The sequence below is a fragment of the Epinephelus lanceolatus genome, chromosome 2, assembly GCF_041903045.1.
Source record: "Epinephelus lanceolatus isolate andai-2023 chromosome 2, ASM4190304v1, whole genome shotgun sequence".
Taxonomy (NCBI): domain Eukaryota; kingdom Metazoa; phylum Chordata; class Actinopteri; order Perciformes; family Serranidae; genus Epinephelus; species Epinephelus lanceolatus.
Window position 1 is genome coordinate 24,322,817 of NC_135735.1, and position 20,201 is coordinate 24,343,017.

The 20,201-nt window shown below is 42.0% G+C and overlaps 1 protein-coding gene across 1 annotated transcript in view; it reads right to left on the reverse strand.

Annotated features, from left to right (window-relative positions):
• galnt18b (UDP-N-acetyl-alpha-D-galactosamine:polypeptide N-acetylgalactosaminyltransferase 18b) overlaps nt 1–20,201 on the reverse strand; it is a 132,101-nt gene that overhangs the window by 15,134 nt on the left and 96,766 nt on the right. Inside the window, exons 7-8 of the mRNA XM_033630598.2 lie at nt 11,997–12,182; nt 2,833–2,970 (exon numbers count right to left, since the gene is read on the reverse strand). Coding sequence (XP_033486489.1) covers nt 2,833–2,970; nt 11,997–12,182 — 324 coding nt within the window. The remainder of the gene's footprint in view (nt 1–2,832; nt 2,971–11,996; nt 12,183–20,201) is intronic.

The following is a 20,201-nucleotide window of genomic DNA, read 5'->3' on the forward strand; positions in this document are numbered from 1 at the left end:
AAGCGGGTTAATTTCTGCCTGCTGTCTCTTTTCAAATGAGGCTGACCAAAATGTCACCTGGAGCTCCACATTTTTAATTATAGCACAGGCAGATATGAGGCTGTGATTAGCAACATGATGTGATAGAGATTGTTCCGGTTCAACATTCAAGTTTAAAAATGTCCATCCCATGTCTCAGACAACAATACGTTTCCTGAGAAAAACTCTCTGCAGTATTCCCCAACACTCTGTGTGTCATGACGGCCCTGTAATTAAACGGGTGTAATACGCCATGATTGTCACAGCTTTTAATCATCCACCTATAATACTGTGTTCTTTCAGATCCCACCCTGAGCCCTAGCGTGCCACAGGTGCGCAAAGGAAGCCTGACCACTGAACTGCCACAGGTGTGTCTGGCGCGCTCCTGACACACTTGGCAGGGCACACCTGACTGTGATGTTGCCACATGGTTCATGATAGTAGAGCCTGTGGTGTCTTCTTGTGTGCACATAAAGTGGGAGGACAAAACGTCTCGTCCCCCCTATTCTGGCACAGTAGCGCCATGCTGTGATATATATTCTGTATTTATGGTCATTTATATGTCTTGGAAAATTCTGTTGTAAGAGTAAATACAGTATTTCATAATTTAAAAACTATACTATACGATAATGTCTTGTATGATAAGTATCGATGGTGTTCCGTTTGCACTGGTACATCGATCATTACAGTTTTTGCCTGTTGGGCTACTTCATACGCTGGGGACTGAACTGAGCTGTATATTTCATATATTTTCCCACTGATGTGTTTCCTTTTTGTTTGTGCTGTGTAATGGTTTATGTTGCTTGCTTTCTTCTCCCTTTCTCTTGCAGTGGAACTGAGCTACCATGCTGCACCAAACCAATTATCATCACCTCTACTGTGTGGCAATAACAATAAAGTATCTAAGTATCTATAAGTCCCATAGATGATTAATTGACTGTATAATTACAGGGAAGCTGAGAACAACCTTGGACAACCCCCGGTGAAGGAAAATTGGCTGAAAATATTTGGTGAGGTGAATTAACGGTTGCTTACCGAACTGTGAATAATGGTATGAGATAATTCCTGCGTGGTGACCAGTCCACCGATAAAATCATCTACTGCCAAAACACAGTGAGAGTGAGGAAGCTGCTCCACCTACCACCTGCTCTCTTCAACTCTGCAGTACATTATTTCATCTACAGGGGAAACTATTATCCAAACATTAAGCACTGCCTGCTGCGGTGCTCGAAAATGCATCTACATGGTTGTGTGAGTTTGGACAGGCATTATAAACCCAAAAAGAGAAAGGAGAAAGATGTTTATATCCCACAGTAGCCATCCAATATCAGCCTGGCATATACTCTTAGACTCACATAAAGAGAAGAGAAATATGAAAGGATATTTACAGAAAATATAGAAGAGGCCTGAGCTGGTTGAAACATCTGAAAAAGTCATATAATGACATCCTCTTAAATTAATTTTTGTTTTATCAAAATGTAAATTAGACACGTTACACTTGATGAATATGAATCAGACTTTGAGGCCCAGAGGGTTATTCATGCACATCATGACAAAGGTCTGCCTGATTGTGAGATACAAACTACACTGCAGGGAGCTCCAGGGATGGTGGTTTGCGTGGGGGAGTGAATTAGGTAAAGATGTGAGATCAGAAGAACACAGCTAGAGGATGATTCAGCTCCCCAATGGCTCAGGAGATGTCTACCTCTCTCTGATAATCAGTAAATCCACAGGCAGCGCATGGTCCCGTGCAACAGCTCCGGTCTACCCGTGTAGAAATAGTAAATATGCAACAGTGACACCTGTGGTGACGACATTAGATTGAAATAAAACAGCATTTAAAGCACCTTAAGTTTCTGTTATGTGATGTGTTGCTGAATTAGGTGAATAATATCCTTCAGATTTGATTGCACTGCTCTAACATGGGCATGGCTCAGCGAATACGGAGCGATACAGAGCTGTAGAGGACAGCTGGCTTCCACCCGCACCTCCCCTCACCCGCATTTAGATCAGGAGGAGCAGGACGGGGGAGAAATGAATAAATTAGACCTCAAACACATACTCTGGAAATGTCAACAAAGTTTTATGCTGACAAAAATAATTTCTATCCATGCAAATGGCCAGGAATGTAACGACTGCTTAAACCACCGCAGCTGACTAACCCATCAAATGCATGTCGCAAATATAGAATAATGAGGTCAACTAACTCACAGAAATGAATGTAATGAGGTCGGCCTATTTCCTCGCTATATCCATCCACCATTTGTCAGTTTGTAATATAAAAATCATCCATACAACATGGAAAGCGGTGCCATAATACTGCAGTCTGTGTCACTGTGTATTAGGGTGCACCGCAGTGATGTGAGGTGGGAGGACCGTGGAAGTAAAGCTGTTTGAGAACAACTAGGAATGGGCAAATAGAAACACTGCCAGCCCTGTTGGCTGTCACTTTTTCTGGCTTCTCTCACTAATAAAATTCTGCAGCAAAGCCCTCAAGTGGGATAGACTACATCTATATTTAAAGTAAGCCTCAATTAATCTATATACGTATCTATTTTCACAGCATTAATCTAACAGAGGATGTTTTTTTAGTAACTTCTGAAGTGAGGAGGAAAGAATAAAAGTTGCTGCAGCAAACCTGCTCTTTGTAAACTGTTTGTGCTCCTGACAGCAGCCATCCGCATCCCAACACAAGGGATTAAAATGATTTGCTCAGCCACGGTTTAGACTTGTTTTGGCTTCTGCAGAAGCTGAATTGCATTTGTGATGAAGAGGGAGGCGGCAGCGGCAGCAGTGGCGGCGGCGGCGGCTTACCACTCCGTATGCGATTGTGTCACTATACATCCTCATCTCGGGGTAGATGTTGACCAGGTACCATCGGAAAGTTTTGCACTGCAGCCTCTTCCTCAGAGCCTTCCTCTCAGAGATATCACCGATATCAATTCCTGGGTCCTGGGTTCGAGCGAACACAAACACACACACACAGACACACACACACACACACAGAAGCACACACATGCAACAAAGCATAAAATTGATTAACTGCAGCTAGTGGAGAAGCAAATCAGATAATGGGCCACTGAGAAGTATGTGCAGCCATTTGTTGTGTGTTTGAAAAGCTTTTGTAGGATTTAGATTTTTTCCTGTTCTGACTACTGTACTGTTCCAGCTGCCACACTCTCCACTCTCATGTTACCAGTGATGGAAAGTAATAGAGTACATTTACACTTAACTGTGAGACATTTGGAGGTACTTGTACATTACATTATTGAGCAGGTACCATCGTAATGTTTTACACTGCAGCCTCTTCCTCAGAGCCTCGACTTCACTTCCTTTCAGAGGCAAATGTTCCTTTTACTTCACCACATTTATCTGATGGCTGCAGTTACTTTTAAGTCAAAGGGCCCTGTTTGAATGAATTATAGCTCAGGGTCTAAAGTGCATGGTGTAAATGCATTTAGGATGGTCCCAACTTGACTTTTGCTAGTTAAACGGTGCATAATCTGGGTGCAAAATCATGTGTAAGGGATTGTATTTAGTCCCTCAATTAATCATAGGTGTGTTTCCAGTGTTACATGAATTCAACCAATACAAGGGTCGTGTCCTGTTCCCTTTAAAAGCCACGCACACCTGCACCAGGAGCGCTGCTATTCCCACGGGGGATTCAGCAACTGGAGAAGTGGGCGGTTTTCTGCTGAGAGTAATGTAGTTTGAGCAGTAATGTCACTGCAGCAAATATTGTGGGACATTTTAGCATTCATTCATTCATTTTCCATAACCGCTTATCCTGTTGGAGGTCACTGGGGGGCCGGAGCCTATCCCAGCTGTCATTGGGCGAGAGGCAGGGTATAGCCTGGACAGGTCAGCAGACTATCGCAGGGCTAAGACATAGATATATAGATATAGACACCTATGGCTTATTTAGAGTCACCAATTAAACTGCATGTCTTTGGATTGTGGGAAGAAGACGGAGCACCCGGAAGAAACCCACGCTGACACAGGGAGAACATGCAAACTCCACAAAAAAGGGCTCCCCCACCCCGGGGTCCAAACCAGGAACCCTCTTCCTGTGAGGCAACAATGCTAACCACTAACCATCGTACCACCCTATATTTCAGCAGCACAATTAAAAATTGTTGTAATAAACCTTTAGCTTCTAATACATTTGTATACATGAAGTTAAGCTGCTTCTTGTGCTTAAATGTGCAGAGCGTCTCTTTTACTGGGGAGCTGCAACTTATTCACATTTTATAGAATGTCAATAATATTTTCCTCATGAGTGATTTATTATTTTACTTCCATCCGCATGTCCCTGAATGTGTAACGGGCAGAGTGTAAGTGCATTGTGAACCCACCTATGTAGGTGCATGTCACTATCTGAATAATTCATTTATTTATTCATTCATTCATTCATGTTCTGTAACCGCTTATCCTGTTGGGGGTCGTGGGGGGCTGGAGCCTATCCCAGCTGACATTGAGTGGGAGGCAGGGTACACCCTGGACAGGTCACCAGACTGTAGCAGGGCTGACACATATAGACGGACAACCATTCACACTCATGGCCAATTTAGAGTCACCAATTAACCTGCATGTCTTTGGACTGTGGGAGGAAGCCGGAGTATCTTAAGCTGACACAGGGAGAACATGCAAACTCTGCACATAAGGTCTCCCACCTCAGGGTTTGAACCCCCACCCCTTGCTGTGAGGCGACAATGCTAACCACTGCACCACCGTGCCACCATAATCTGAATAATGCACCCTTTAAATAGCAGGAAAATTCTCTTTTTGTTGGCCAGTGGCACAGTCACTTTCTGCTGCCTTTACAATAGCAACAGTGCACCTGATAACACCACATTATAAGACCTACATGCCCACAGATGTACAGATGAGCTCAAGTACATTTGCTACTTACACAACGTGGGTGCTGGTTGTGAAAATGACAACTGCATCAGTCTGAAACTAACACTGACAACTGCGCTGTGCTGTGCACCGTGTTACACCAGGTGTAAGACAGGGCCCTGAGACTGTGCATAGAACATCATGATAGGTTTATAAAATACATCTGTAAGATTAAACCAGTGGCTCCCGACATATTTGACAAGCAATTTTTTTAAGATGTCTATGAGCAGAGAACCAGAGAGACGTTTCACCTCTAAACTTTTTACGTCCTCATTTAAATAGCTGTTTGATGCCTCCAAATTTCATCTCCAAGAAGGTGAAATTCTCACAGAAAGAGAAAAGACTGAACATTCCAAAAAGTCAACACAGGTTTGTGTATCAGAACTTAGTTTCCTCTTATTTCCTCTCCCTTTTTATTCATCTCATGACCCTTTAGATTTATTTTGTGACCCTTTGGAGGCGCCCACAGTTGGAAACCACTGGACTAAACCCTCTAACTGTACTTAAAGTAGATAAATAAGCTCCACCTTGAGCAGCTACAACAGTAGAAGTATTACTTTTTGAATTATTTTTTCAATACTTTAAGTACAGCTGTTAATGTGCTGTAAGTATGAATCTAAATGCAGTATTTTTGACTGTGTCTTATTGCTACCTTCACCTAAATTAAGGATCTAAGGAATTAAGTAGCACTTCTTCCACCATTGCATGTTATCATCTGCCTTTCATGTTGTCCTCTGCATCTCACTGAATGTCACCGATGCCTCTTTAATAACTCTAAAGGTGAAGTGGGAGCAAATGGTGCTCAGAAACATCAAAAAGTAAACTCAGATGGACTTCATGTGAACACAGGCACCGTGTTTATATTCACACTCTCAGAGGTAAATTAACACTGACAATTTTTCTGTGTAGTTAATTCAGGGGGCTAAAGCTGGGGCTAAATTTCATGCTTCTTGAGTACAGACTCTGTTAAACGCCTCATTATTGACTGAATGAATTGCCTGCAGATGTTCATCTATTCATAACGTGGATTTACATATTCAAACAGATTATGCAGGAGGAGGGAAAAAAAAAAAAAGCTTCAGTGAGCAAACATTTGACTTCGCCTTTGAGGGATGCTACATTTAACATAAGACGACATAGTGCGGTTATTTACTTTAATTTACTGCATCCAGTTCAAGATCAAATGAAAATCAGTACCCAATATAACACGTACACAAGCATAAAAACTCAGCATGCAGATACATGTTTGGTATCAGTTAGATTCTTGTGATTCTGCAAACTGTGAGACATTTTGTACTTTATGAGTTGTTGACACTGCAGATGTCTTTACTCAACATCTCACATAAACCAATAAAGCATCATAGATTAAAAAGAATAAACTGCATCTCTGCTGAAAGAAAAACACATAATTGAATAAAATTAATTAAGTACATCTTTCTTGTCTCTGCACTACATTATTTCTCTCTGTAATATTAATCATTTTGCTCGCAAGTCGTAGCTGTAATCCAGATAATTTCTTTAATTTGTCTTTTAAAATCTTACTGTCGTCCTTTGTATCGAATTTTCTCGCTGCTAATGTCTCCATTCGGACCATCTTATTGAATCATATTTAGTATTTATTTATTCTGTGTCACGTATTTAATTCAGGCCATTCTGTAAGTAACAAGAAATCATTTCATTTGAGCCTTCAGGAGGTGTCAGGGGCCTGATTCAACTAAACATCTGTGGTGGGAGGAGCGCAGCCGATAGCAGATGACACTCAACCCCGTGACATTTAGATTAGGTGGCTGCAGAAAGGAGCTGCCTGTTTGTGCTGTAGATTTATGATGGTATCATATGTAGTCATATTTGTGGGTTTGAGCATCACTTTTTTTTTTTTTTTTTTTTTTTTTACATCTGACTTGGATTACTGTGTGAATGCTCCCTTTGGATGATGACGCAAAAAGCTGCAACAGCAAATCCTGTGTATAGGTAACATGGTGCTGTCTTTCATTGAAGCCTGCAGCCAGTTTACGGCTGACATCTGACATTTAAAAAAAAATGGGACACATGTACATACAGAGGATGGTGTTCAAAAGGCTTAGAGTTCATGCAGTTCAGCGTACACTGTTTCACCTCAGCTGTCTATAAAACTGTGGAGCTGAAAGAACCTCATGATGACGGGCGGCTTATGATGCGTTTCTGCTTTATGAAAAACTATTTTGTAACTTTGTGCAGCGGTGGATGAAGTACCTGAGAGCCACACTTCAGTAAATGTACAGATATTTCACTAGAATATGACGCTGGCAGAAGTTAAAGTCACCTATTAGAATATTACTTGAGTGAAACTCTCAAAGTATCTCATATTTACTGATATGATATTAAATGTATTTAAAGGAGCAGTGTGTGGGACTTAGTGGCATCTAGCTGTGAGGACTGCAGATCGTAACCAGCTAAAACGTCTACAGTGTGCCAATTATGAACTCCCGGTTAGGATTCCTTCAGTTTTCATTATTCAGGAGGTTTTTACCAGGAGCCAAATTATCCGCAGAGGTCTCCTCCTCCCCAAACCAATCAGATCATGTGATTAAAACTAATGAAAACTGATGGGCCGCTAGCCCAGCACCTGCTCGTATGCACTCACTTCTTTTCTCTGATAACTTAAGATCCAGAAGTTCAGAAGGTTTTTACGGGGAGCCAAATCATTCGCAGATGTCTCTTCTCATCAAAACAAGTGGACCTGATGATTTAAACTGGTAAAATCACTGAATAAAGCAGTGTCATGTTAAAAATCATTGTTTTTTTGATGCGGTTTTCGTGGAGGGGCTGCCAACTATGATTGGTGATGCAAAAACGCGGACAGCCATATGCCAGTGTTTGATTTGTCCATGCTGGGCTACTGTAGAAACATGGCTGAGAAACAAGGTGGACTCTGTGGACAAGGACCATATCCATGTGTACATACAGTACAGGCCAAAAGTTTGGACACACCTTCTCATTCAATGCGTTTTCTTTATTTTCATGACTATTTACATTGTAGATTCTCACTGAAGGCATCAAAACTATGAATGAACACATGTGGACTTATGTACTTCACAAAAAAAGGTGAAATAACTGAAAACATGTTTTATATTCTAGTTTCTTCAAAATAGCCACCCTTTGCTCTGATTACTGCTTTGCACACTCTTGGCATTCTCTCCATGAGCTTCAAGAGGTAGTCACCTGAAATGGTTTCCACTTCACAGGTGTGCCTTATCAGGGTTAATTAGTGGAATTTCTTGCTTTATCAATGGGGTTGGGACCATCAGTTGTGTTGTGCAGAAGTCAGGTTAATACACAGCCGACAGCCCTATTGGACAACTGTTAAAATTCATATTATGGCAAGAACCAATCAGCTAACTAAAGAAAAACCAGTGGCCATCATTACTTTAAGAAATGAAGGTCAGTCAGTCCGGAAAATTGCAAAAACTTTAAATGTGTCCCCAAGTGGAGTCGCAAAAACCATCAAGTGCTACAACGAAACTGGCACACATGAGGACCGACCCAGGAAAGGAGGACCAAGAGTCACCTCTGCTTCTGAGGATAAGTTCATCCGAGTCACCAGCCTCAGAAATCGCAAATTAACAGCAGCTCAGATCAGAGACCAGATGAATGCCACACAGAGTTCTAGCAGCAGACCCATCTCTAGAACAACTGTTAAGAGGAGACTGCGCGAATCAGGCCTTCATGGTCAAATAGCTGCTAGGAAACCACTGCTAAGGAGAGGCAACAAGCAGAAGAGATTTGTTTGGGCCAAGAAACACAAGGAATGGACATTAGACCAGTGGAAATCTGTGCTTTGGTCTGATGAGTCCAAATTTGAGATCTTTGGTTCCAACCGCCGTGTCTTTGTGAGACGCAGAAAAGGTGAACGGATGGATTCCACATGCCTGGTTCCCACTGTGAAGCATGGAGGAGGAGGTGTGATGGTGTGGGGGTGTTTTGCTGGTGACACTGTTGGGGATTTATTCAAAATTGAAGGCACACTGAACCAGCATGGCTACCACAGCATCCTGCAGCGACATGCCATCCCATCCGGTTTGCGTTTAGTTGGACGATCATTTATTTTTCAACAGGACAATGACCCCAAACACACCTCCAGGCTGTGTAAGGGCTATTTGACCAAGAAGGAGAGTGATGGAGTGCTGCGGCAGATGACCTGGCCTCCACAGTCACCGGACCTGAACCCAATCGAGATGGTTTGGGGTGAGCTGGACCGCAGAGTGAAGGCAAAGGGGCCAACAAGTGCTAAACACCTCTGGGAACTCCTTCAAGACTGTTGGAAAACCATTTCAGGTGACTACCTCTTGAAGCTCATTGAGAGAATGCCAAGAGTGTGCAAAGCAGTAATCAGAGCAAAGGGTGGCTATTTTGAAGAAACTAGAATATAAAACATGTTTTCAGTTATTTCACCTTTTTTTGTTAAGTACATAACTCCACATGTGTTCATTCATAGTTTTGATGCCTTCAGTGAGAATCTACAATGTAAATAGTCATGAAAATAAAGAAAACGCATTGAATGAGAAGGTGTGTCCAAACTTTTGGCCTGTACTGCATAAATGTCTCATTCTAAGGTAACAAAAACACAATGGTACTTATTTTCAGTTGATTGCAAACTAAAGGCATTTTACTTATTAAATCATATTCTACTTCTGCAAATATGTCCCCCTAAACCCTACACACTGGACCTTTAACATGTACAAGCACAATAAAAATGAAGCCTACGTTACACTTGAGGTCTTCTTCACAACTAACGCAGCAACGCCTGTGGGCTAGTTCAGGCAGTCAACTCAAGCTGCACTGATTCACACACACATATCATATGTCACTCTCCATATGTCATCTACAAAACACACCCTCCCAATTTGGCGGTCTATTTAAGCTGCAAAATCTTCCCAGCTCTCTCTTTGCACTGTCTACGCTGCTGCTGCCCTGCATCAGTCTGCTGCTTGCTCTCTCAGCCCAACCTCCACCCCAGCACCCACCTGCAGGCTCCGGCGAGAGGGGGAATATTCAATCATCACTCCCCAATACCTCATGTTAACATATCTGCAGGAACCATGAGGCCGGAGTCTAGACGCCAACTCTAACTATGCTCTGCTTTTGACATAAACATTTAACACATCAGTTGTCTGACTGAAATAGGATTTAAAGAAACCCTTTGACCTCCAGGGCTGACACACTGCAGTAGAGCAGTCACCGTGCAGTTACACTGTCACAAATCTTTATCTCCTCGAATCATTACTCACCCTCTCTGCTGTGGGACTCCACTCTCTGCTTCCATCATGAAGTCAGTCTCATCGCCGAGTGGAATTCTACTCACATAGTCGCTAGCATCTAGCATTAGATCTGACATGCAGCCTGGACTTGACTGGAAATCGAAACTTAACTGCGGCTTTGAGAGCACTTGTTAACAGCCACCCTTCTGTGATTAACTAAATATCTAAATTGCAAGCTAGTACCACTGATGTGCCAAACCTACCCATTTTTTTTTTTTTTGTAGTAACAAAGCATAAAAAATGCCCAGGGAAAATGTGCCTTGGTAAAAGTATACATTTTATTTTGGAAATATAGTAGGGTACAAGTTTAAGTATTTTTACTTTGTTACATCACACCACTTAATTTGGGTGTATAGTTTCCCCTTCAGTTACACAGGTGGTTTGCAGTTTTGACCATTTGTCAGCAAAAAATAACCATACATTTTTAATCGAACAGATTGCTTTAATGTAAGAAACAGATTTTTACCCAGATTTTATGCCTCCACACATCCAAATATGTCGTACTCCCAGAAGACACTGCAGTAAAAAAGTCCTTTAGAAGCAAGCACAGCTCATAATACTCATCCATTATTACAGAGTTAAAATAAAAATGACAAATACTGAGGGAATCTGTTAGTGGCATAGTGGTTACCATGCACGCCACATACCTTGAATGTCTCCGTTTCCTGTCAGCATATCTAATATAACCCATCCACTAAAGGCCAAATGCAAAAAATGGCAAAGCCAAATGAGCTGCTCATTATACACCAAAGTCCCTCAAAGTGATAAAATAAAAGTTGAACTACTGAGTGTTTGTGCTGCAAATGGTTCTGAGTTTCTTTGTGTTCATGAAAATTTCATCAGACTTTCACCTTTTTGTCAAAGATAAACACAGTCACATATTTCTAATGAATAAGAATTATAATAATAACACCTTTGTACTGTAGATAACTACACACAGATAATTGCTTGTATTGTGACACCATTGTGAAACCGTCGAGGGCAGACTGAGACAATGGGCCCCTGTGCACAGACATGCACAGATATGTCGCCTCCTTTTTCTTTATCTTTGGTGGTTTTGTGCCTCTTTGTGGTCATTTTGTTTGTCTCTGAGGTAGTTTGTGTCTCTTTTGGTCGCCATGTGACTCTTTGTTGTTGTTGTTCCATTTTTTGTAGGCATTTTGTGTCTGTTTACAGTTCCTTTGCATCTCTTGGTCATTCTGAATCTCAGTACATCAGTACATGTTAATTTGAGCGACACGTAACCTTCTCCATTTTACGTAGCCTTGATTCAGTATACCACGCATCTCTATGTTTCATTACAAATGCAACTTCACTTATTCATCACTGCATTCCTTATGATTTGGTGGGTTGGACATCATCGACTTTGCTTTTTAATGTACTCCAGGTTTTAACATATCTGGGGAAAACTGCATTCTCCTACTCTGCACCTTGGGCACGGAACAATCTTCAAAAAGATCTAAAATTAGTAACACTTATATCCATTGATGGATTTAAGGCATCATAAAGAATGTGTTAAAGAGACATGTGCTTGTTTTTCTTGAGAGGCCACTATGTTTGAATAATTATTGTTTTAGTGTTGATTTTTGTATTTTATGTTGTATTTTTTGCATTTTAAATGTGTTTTGACTGGCTGCTACCTTGGCCAGATCTCTCTTTTCAAAAGAGATTTTCAATCTCAATGGGACTTCCTGGTTAAATATAGGTTAAATAAATAAAAATAATGACGGGCCCCTGACACTTTGGGCCCTGCGCCTGTTCAGTACAACACAATCAACTCACCTCCACAGGAATATTCCAGGCCATGTAGACGTGGCTTTTAAACTCATCCATCCAAACTTCTGCAACCCTGAGGGCGTTTCGCCGCACGTGAGACGTCAGATCCTCGGTGTAGGGTTTATGAGCACGCTCTATGTGGGCGATGCGAGCACAAGGCAGGACCTCCACGCTGCCGCCACACTGCCACACCTGGTTTAGACATTACAAATGCAAAGAAAAGAGAAATCTGTCATTCATCTGCAGTCACAGGAAATCATAAAGTCACAATACACAAACACAGCCTTCAAGACTTAAAACCACAGCTGTACTAAAGTCTGCACAGATGTTGCTGTGACATACTGTTGCACCTCATGTTCATGCTAGCTAGAAGTTAGGCTTCCCATAGAGCACTGAAATAATGTTTGAAGTTTACTTTAGAAAGTTAAAAGTTTCAGGAAAGCCTAATTCCTTCTGCTGCTGCTGCTGTTCTATATTTCTCATCAGTCATTATACATGATTCTACCATCAGACTAAAAAACAGACTGTATCTCAGGTTGGAGAGCACCTGGGAGGATCTCCACTCAGTCGGTGCAGTGGGCCCACACCAGCATCACTTCCAGGCTGCTGAAAAGCACGTTTTGGCCAACAAGCAGAAGCCCTTCATCATCACCTCTGCAGCCTCCTGTATCCTGTAACAGTGAGGAGGGAGTCCCCGTGGTGGAAAACGTTAATGTCCCAGCGCCCAGGAGGAGCAGCCCAAGTCCTTGATGACTAAAAGCCGGTGGCACTAACTCCACACATACAGTAATGAAGACCTGTGGGAGGCTCGAGACTGTAATGCAGGGATCTCTGCAAACTCTTCCCGACTGTGATACCTCTATCCAGCAAATGGTGACAATAAAAGGCCCCGCAATGAGGACTAAAAGGAACTGCTGTTAAAAATGTTTTGTGTGCATGCGATGACACTTTCTGTAATAGTTCATTATTTTCTCAGATCACTTAAATATGTGTAAACACTGCATGCAGCAAAGAACAGAGAAACCCAGGCTTCATATTGTACATTTTTTCCAAATGCTGCTTACACACTTAATCACATAAATAGGCTTTGCCATACTTTCCCTTATACATTTTAACATGTAATCAAGCATTAAATGTGTTGTTTATGCTTATTTATGTAATTCTTTCATGTATTCTTTAACAGCCCTAATCACCCATATCAGCTATTAACATTTCAATTTATTTTATCATCTTTTGATTAACATTCATACATCAAAAAGGATGTGACTTTCTGAGTTACAAAAACTTTGAGGAGAACTCTGTGAGAATCAAAGCTTGGGGGGAAATGAATTAGGAAATGAATTAAACTGTACAATGCTGCTGATTAGTATCTGAAAAATCTGAATGGTATCGCAAAGCAATTCAAAAACTCAGCAGAGGCAATGAAGATGTGCTCTCCTGTTTACAAGCTCACATTTGTATGGGGTCATCAAAGGAGATGTCACCAGCAGAGCCTGTCAAGGATCCTCAGAAACCACTTAAGTATGCTGAGCTTAACATTAGTGCAGGACAGCCGGCGTTTTAGTGTGAATAAGGCTGAAATCATCTCGCTGTGCTGTTATGTGAGGATCAAAAAGCGCAGCTGACATCATTCTTGTGTTGAAGTTAAATGTGTCTTTCCATCAAAAAACCTTTTGCCGAAGAACGAGCACAGTGCTTGGTGCAGATAAGCATCATTACGAATGATGTGACAAACTGTGGATGTGATTGGGACACTAATAATAGGACTCCCTCTGTGGCCACTGAGCTGGCTGTCAAGCAGATGTAGCCATGACCTGTTGTTGTGCTGTCCATGACAGTTATTCAAGAGAGAGTTGCCTTTTCAGTCTTTTCATTAACTATTAATTTAAAAAAAATCTATTTTAAAAGGTGTTTTTCAATTTCCTTTACAACAGTAAACCTTGACCCTGATTGAGGTCCCAGAGTTAGAATACACAGCTGGTAATTAGCTGAGCATTATGCACATAATGGTCGAACACGCTATGTCTTTACACACATACACACACTTATTCAATGAGCTGTGTTGTTAACAACGTGTGCAGTATTTCTATACAGAGATTTCTCTGGGTGGTAATTGATCAAAAGTAATCAATATAACAACTCAGACTGTGAAGTTATACCAGAACATCTTGCATGATTTATTTCCCCGGTTTTAAGATGGACAAAAACTTGAGCTCGTCATCTCAGTCTGAGTGGATATTCTGTAAGTAATGCTGAATAAAAGGCTCATGTTGTAGTTGACTTTAATGCCTGAAGAGAAACTGGTGAATTGTGGCAGCCGTGGTGGTGTCCAGGCGTCACAGTGAAACTCCCCATTACTGACTGATAATCATGCCCAGTTCCCAAAAGCATATCAGTGAGCTCATTTTATCATGGAAAAATATGAAGGAACTCAAAGGCCAGACATGCCAACATACAAATCAACACACTCATCGAACCAAAGAATTCCTGGTAACAAACCCTGGTTGGTACGGTGGGTGATATCGACCAATTAATTTAATTGATTAGACAATCAACAGAATATTCACAGCCAACTATATTTCTAAAGATATTTTTGGGGCTTTTTGTCTTTATTTGATAGGACAGATTTAGCGGGGGGTTGGAATCAAACCAGTGGCTGCTGTAGCAAGAACACAACCTTTATACATGGAGTACCAACTCTACCAGGTAAGCTAGTGGGTGCCCCCAAAGCCAAATATTTTGATAGGCTAACTGACTAAAAGTTTTATTAAATTTATTAAAGTCCATCATTGGCTCATCGTCTGTTGGTCAAGCAGCTCTGTGAGGCTTTACCAAGGCACAGTGTTGCTTGAAGCTAAATGCTATGGTCAGAATGCTAACATGCTAACAATGACAGAGGTAACATACAAATACTCAGCAGGTCTGCTAAGGTTTACCATTTGCATACCTGCCATTTGCAAACCATGGCACTAGATCAAAAGTTAGGAGCTCACCAAAGCTATTAGTGTTCATCCTAAGGAGGACATGAATGCTTGTATCAAATTTCATGGCAATCTGTCCTTAAGTTGTTGTCATTTCACTCAATACCACAAACAAACCTCATGGTGGAATTAGAGTAAAGTCACAGGATCACCAAAGTCATTAGGATTCATCCTCTGGGCACCATGCATATCTGTCCCAAATTCCGTGGCAAACCATCCCACAGTTGCTGAGATATTTAAGTCTGGACCAAAGTGACAGACAGACCCACACTGCCATTTCTAGAGCAGTGCTGGCATCTTGGAAAAAAATCAGCAGACTGATGGACAACAAAAATAATCAGCTGCAGTCTTATCCTTCTGAACCTGACTAAAATTGAAAAAGTTGAAAATGGCGCAGTGAAGAGTTCGTTGCCTGAGTCCAGACCTTTGAATCCGCCCACCCATCTGGCATTGTCACATAAAACAGTGGCTTTTCGGTTGATGATCCACTAATCGTACATCAGATTGTTTCAGTGTTTCCCAGTGAAGATGTCCTAACCTGCTCTGTGCATCAGCGAACAGGCCAAGCGATGTGTTGCTTGTTTGAATAACCACTTGCCCTGGCTTTATTTAGGCAAAGCTTTGCGCACCTCCAACCTATTTTCAGAGCAACACCAAGCTGTTGCTTAGGCTCGCTCAAGGTTCAACAGGCGTGTGGGTGTCGCTTGTAGCAAATGGTTAATGGTCTTGCACTTGTGTAGCGCCTTTCTGTTTCTTAACACTCCTTAGCCACAGTACATCTGGAAACCTTTTCACCGTCCTTCTGCCAGAGTTCGCTTGCTCACTGTATGTTAGGAAGAGGTGTTACGATTAGCCAATCAGTGCCACGGGTGTCAAGCTGTTATCAAGCCGCATGCCAATAAGGGATTATAACAACAATGGTGACTACTGAAGACAAGTCAGATGCTGCTATAGACCCTTTTACTGTTAGTAAACAGTATGACATTTTTGGTGGGCGGGGCTTAGCTGGAGGCAAAACCATTCTTCACAGACATTAGCTAGCACTATCTAGCAAGTTCTGTTGGCTTGTGTTCGACAATGGAGGAAGATGATGCGGGTCGTGCATTAAGAAATACTCATTCTGAGTACTGGAGTGCACTCTGAGCACTCTCTCTGGGGAGCCGAAGCAGCAGAGCGCCAAGTGGAGTGAATGTGTGATTACTAAAGCGTTTGTTAATTAATGTAGAAATGTAAAGCTCCGTTTCGTCGACCAACAGGGATCTCATTTTCGTGTAGAGCGTCAGACTGAATTTACGAACACGCCACGTCAGGTCACTCGCTCTCCGGGATCGCGAGTGCTACTTGAATAAGTAAACACTGACCAACGGGACCCCACTGGTCGACCCATGTGCTGTCACTCAGTGGATAGATGATTTAACAGGATTGCTGAAGGTGGGATGGCTTCGTGGTTAATTACTATGTCAATCTTACAAAGGAGACGACACTTGAACGGTTTCCTCCGGTTTGTTTTGCTATCGAAGCTCCCGTTAGCTTATATGCTAAAAAGTTGGCGTTATGGAGAAATCCAGTATTCCTCTTAATACCTTCCCAATGTCTGATGAGGTGGGCATGATAATCCTTAATACACATAACATTAATCATCCCTACAACAGTAAATACTTTTTCCCTAACCTGATATGAAGTGTGCGCTGCGCATGTGAGCATTTTTAGTGATGGCCTCTGTCCAGCCCTCACATCTTATGGCATTTAACCATAGATGTCTTTGTTTTTGTTGGCGAGTCATGTTTTGCCTCCAGCTAGTAAAAAGACGTCATTGTGACGTTGGTCCTAAAAGGGTCTACTGAGACTCGTCTAAATCAACATGTCCTGTCCATATGGTTCGACATCATAGTTTGTTTTACCTTGCTCTGCTTCACTCGTTAAACCCAGGGAAAACCAGTGTGCTTGCATTGCTACAAATCAATGTTGACTTAAAATGACATTAGATTCAGGAGCATGTATGGGTCTCTACTGGTTAGGGGAAATCAAATCCCTCTCTATCACAGAAAATAATTAGAGAGGCAATGTCATACTGAAGATAGAAAGCAGAGTGTAACGAGTTGACAACTCTGACTGATATCAGGCAAAAACATTGGGACAACTGTGCCATCACATTTTAAAAGCCACAGTCAATTACAGCTTGTATGCAACCTCGGCCCCAAAATAATTCTGCCTTCGTTCTTCAGCGTCAACTCTCCTTTCTGACAGTGAAACAAATGCCTCCTTATTTTTGCCTGTGGGACGCCCCCCTGCAGTTAACCACTAATTGTGTGCTGCATTTTTTCCAAATTAATCACAAGAAATGGGTCATTACTGTCAACACACAAGTCTGGCTCTTCCATTACTACGGAGGGCTGTGTTGTTATTCCCTTCAAAATACAACACATTTATACAGTTGGATATTCCTAATAGCGCACTCCCCTTGCAACCCGCCATCTAATTTGCATGCCTGACTCATACAATCTGTTTTCCAGTGCCCTGCTGAAGCGGAAAGCACGGTTCAACAGCGACTGCAACAAAAAAACTACACAACACTCTGCTCCGAGATGTTGGTATGATGTTGTATGAGAGACTCCACCTCCACACTGTCAGAAAGTTGTAAAACAGCAAATCAGATTTACGAAACTTCCGACACTTGGTCCGTGTCATTTAAAGGGGTTGTTTCGTACCTCACCCACACTGCGGCACAAACAAATCCAATCACCACTCCACCACTTTTGTTCTACTTTGTGTTATTAAGAGTCAGGTCCTCACTCCACCCAGTCTCCCTGACTCCACAGCGATGGAGCAATCTCTGTCAGGACAGCACTACCACTCCCTTCCCTTGTAAACTTAAAAACTCATCTCCTCAAGAAATGCCTCATGTCCCCCTGCTTCCTCTTGTATCACACCCCTTTTGGTGCCACATCCTCCTGTAAATATGCTCCTGTCTCAATCTGATCTCGTTGTCCTCCCTCTAATTTCTTTCTGTAGAACTTCTCTGGCAGACAAGAGGTCTCACATTACAGCAGTGTTTGCTTAGATCTATTATCACAGCACCATCAGCCTGAGCCTAAGCTAATTTTTACTGCTGCCCTCATCATAATTTGCTTTGGATAAGAGCAAGAGCTAAATACCTTTAATGTAAATGTAATGCGAGTGGAAGTACTCTCTTCATTTTTCTGACTACAGCGGTGCCAGTTACCAAGCAGAGCGTCTCGTGGCTTAAAGTGGATTTTGATGGGAGTTCACAAAATCTTTGAGTACATGAGGCATAATAATGATGCGGTTTTATGGCGCAGCAATATGTCAAATGAAATTACAGAAGATTCACTCACAAGCTTAATGATTAGATTGTCAATCTACTTAATAATTTCATGAACTTTTTGCAACCTCTTATATGGTTCGCTGCCTCAAAATACTCCACACAAAATCTATCTTTAGAGTGTCGAGCGCTCACGCCCTGCGGGCTTGAAAGGCGGCTGTAACATGTTTGTGTTTTTTCGTCTCCGCTAAGAAAAGCAGCTGTTTCAAGTCGTGTCAGTTACAACAGACTCCAAAATTCTCAGAGCCAGAAAAAGGATCAAGGCGTACATAAAATGTTTCAAACTACTCCTGCAGCATGAAACATTCCTCTATTGCTCATTCATGTCCTCGCTATTGTTCATCTGGAGAAACACAAAGCTTCTCTGGTATGCTATTTCCCTCTTCAAAGTTCTGTGGTGCTAAATTTACACTTTTACACCAATATTACCCAATTATCACTATGCGCAATTATCATGGAGAAACTATGATTGTCAAATCATAGCTTAGCAACTGTAACTAGGCACAGCAGGTGTGTGAAGCTCTGGATGTCTCTACATGTTCAGAAGTGTACATAGGGCTGTGGTAAGAGCTCATTCACTAGAGACCTATACAATCTCTATGCCAGGTTTGATACTCTCAACTGCTTCACTGAGTGTGAGAGATTGCTTGGGAGCCTACACACCCCCAAGGCTGTCACACTGACGATCAGATCGTATATCGTGGATTGAAGGGGTGATCAACAAATAGTCTTTACTGTGCGGATACTGATTTAATAAAGTGATTTTAACTAACAGAACTAAGATGTTATAAAAATCTGCAGCTTACCGACACTGCCATCACTCACAGAGCACTGACCATAGCACACTGCCCCCGCCACCCCCTCAACCCATGCTTCAGCCTCTTCACCTCTGGCCGCAGATACAGACAACAACTCTGCAGAAAAACTCGCTTTGGGAGGAGTTCTGTGCCCTCAGCCATTACAGCCCTAAATAGCCTGGGCACACTGTAACAGACTTATATCTGAGTGTTACTCGTTTTGAGTGTTTGATTGCGAGCAGACCGTGAAAACAAATTTTTAGAGGACGACAAAGACTGAATCTGAGCCATTACTGCCTCACAAAAACTGAAAGCACAAATTTAATAAATATGCCAGCTTGAAAAGGTGTGTTTTCAGACGGGATCTGAAGGTGGAAAGAGAATCAATATCGTGAATGTGTTGTGGGAGAGAGTTACAAAAGGCAGGGGGCAGAAAGGCTGAAGGCTCCAGACCTGACCGTAGTCAAGAGGGCAGAGGGTGAAGTGAGTTGGACGAAAGAGGAGGATCAGAGAGTACGAGAGGGTGTGTAGATATGAAGGAGCTCAGAGAGATACGAAGGTACTAGTTATGAAGGACCTTAAGGTGAGTGGCAGAATCTAGAAATCAATATGATACTAAACAGGGAGCCAGAGAAGCTGGTGAAGAACAGGAGTTATATCATCTGAAGGAGGTTTTGGTAATGACATGGGCAGCTGAATTCTGGACCAAATGAAGTTTATGAAGACCACAGAGGAAAGAACTGTAGTCAATACGGGATGCAATCAAGGTGTAAGTGAGATCAGCGGTGACGTTCAGGTGTAAGTGACGGGTGATGATGATTAAAGCTGTGGTTGTAGTTTTATAAAAATATCTATATTCGCTGAAACTGTCTCTATATTGACACTGCACTAAATGAGACAGATAATCTGGGGAAAAAAATCATATTCCTCTGCCCACTCTGTTGCCTTGCTGCACTTCCAATGGCCTTACTGAACATGAATGAATACAATCAATCAAAGCCGAGGGATCTCTGGAGCAGCTGTCAATCATGTCAATCACTGCTCGTGAACTGTGGACAATCTAATAATAATAATATTAACTTTATTTATA